Source organism: Propithecus coquereli, unplaced genomic scaffold (genome assembly GCF_000956105.1).
Source record: "Propithecus coquereli isolate 6110/MARCELLA unplaced genomic scaffold, Pcoq_1.0 Scaffold192, whole genome shotgun sequence".
NCBI lineage: Eukaryota > Metazoa > Chordata > Mammalia > Primates > Indriidae > Propithecus > Propithecus coquereli.
Window position 1 is genome coordinate 2,263,768 of NW_012144079.1, and position 722 is coordinate 2,264,489.

The 722-nt window shown below is 41.7% G+C and overlaps 1 protein-coding gene across 1 annotated transcript in view; it reads right to left on the reverse strand.

Annotated features, from left to right (window-relative positions):
- Positions 1-722, reverse strand: part of TMPRSS15 (transmembrane protease, serine 15) — a 149,194-nt gene that overhangs the window by 44,771 nt on the left and 103,701 nt on the right. Inside the window, 1 exon segment of the mRNA XM_012642972.1 lies at positions 5-67. Coding sequence (XP_012498426.1) covers positions 5-67 — 63 coding nt within the window.

Consider the following 722-nt stretch of genomic DNA (forward strand, 5'->3'; position numbering starts at 1 on the left):
TCACAGAGATTCACCAGTGGAACACACTCTCCATTTTCACACTGAAAATTGTCTTCTTCGCAGGGCTCTATGGGGAAAGAATGTTTCTTATACAGAATAAAGAAATTACAAATACATGATTCTGGAGTACAAATACCATGCCCCTTTGCCATAGCACATAGTGGAGCCAGCTTCGATACTGAGCAACACCATCCACTTAGCTATTCAGAACAGCTCAGAGATTGTGTCAAAGCCAAAATGTGCCTCGAGTGGAGTGTGGATGAAACCTCCAGCATCTCCTTTGCAGCACAGCTTGGGCAATTCCAAGAGATGACTAAGAGGTTTTGGACACACCTCTCCCTCATAATTCTCTCTCTCATAACTCTGTTCTTCAATAAACTCTTCCATCCAAAATGAACATACAAACAACAACCTTTGAAATGCTAACTGTAGACAGGTTCCCTGGCTTCTCTGTACAAAGGATACTTCCAAACCTCTGAAGTAAAGAAATGCAGAAGTTGTCTTTTTGTGGGACCAAAGTTAGACTGGGTGGGAAAAAGTTGTCACAAAGAAATGCATACTTTACAATAGCAAATAATAGATAATGTGAAAGGAATTTGGAGATGGAGCTCCAAGCAAGTGAAGCAGTGTAGAAGACATGGGAATGCGCTTGGCACATGGAGAAACAAAAGGAAAATGAAAAGACTGGGAACTGAGTAGATCTGGAGGCCATTTGTTGGTGG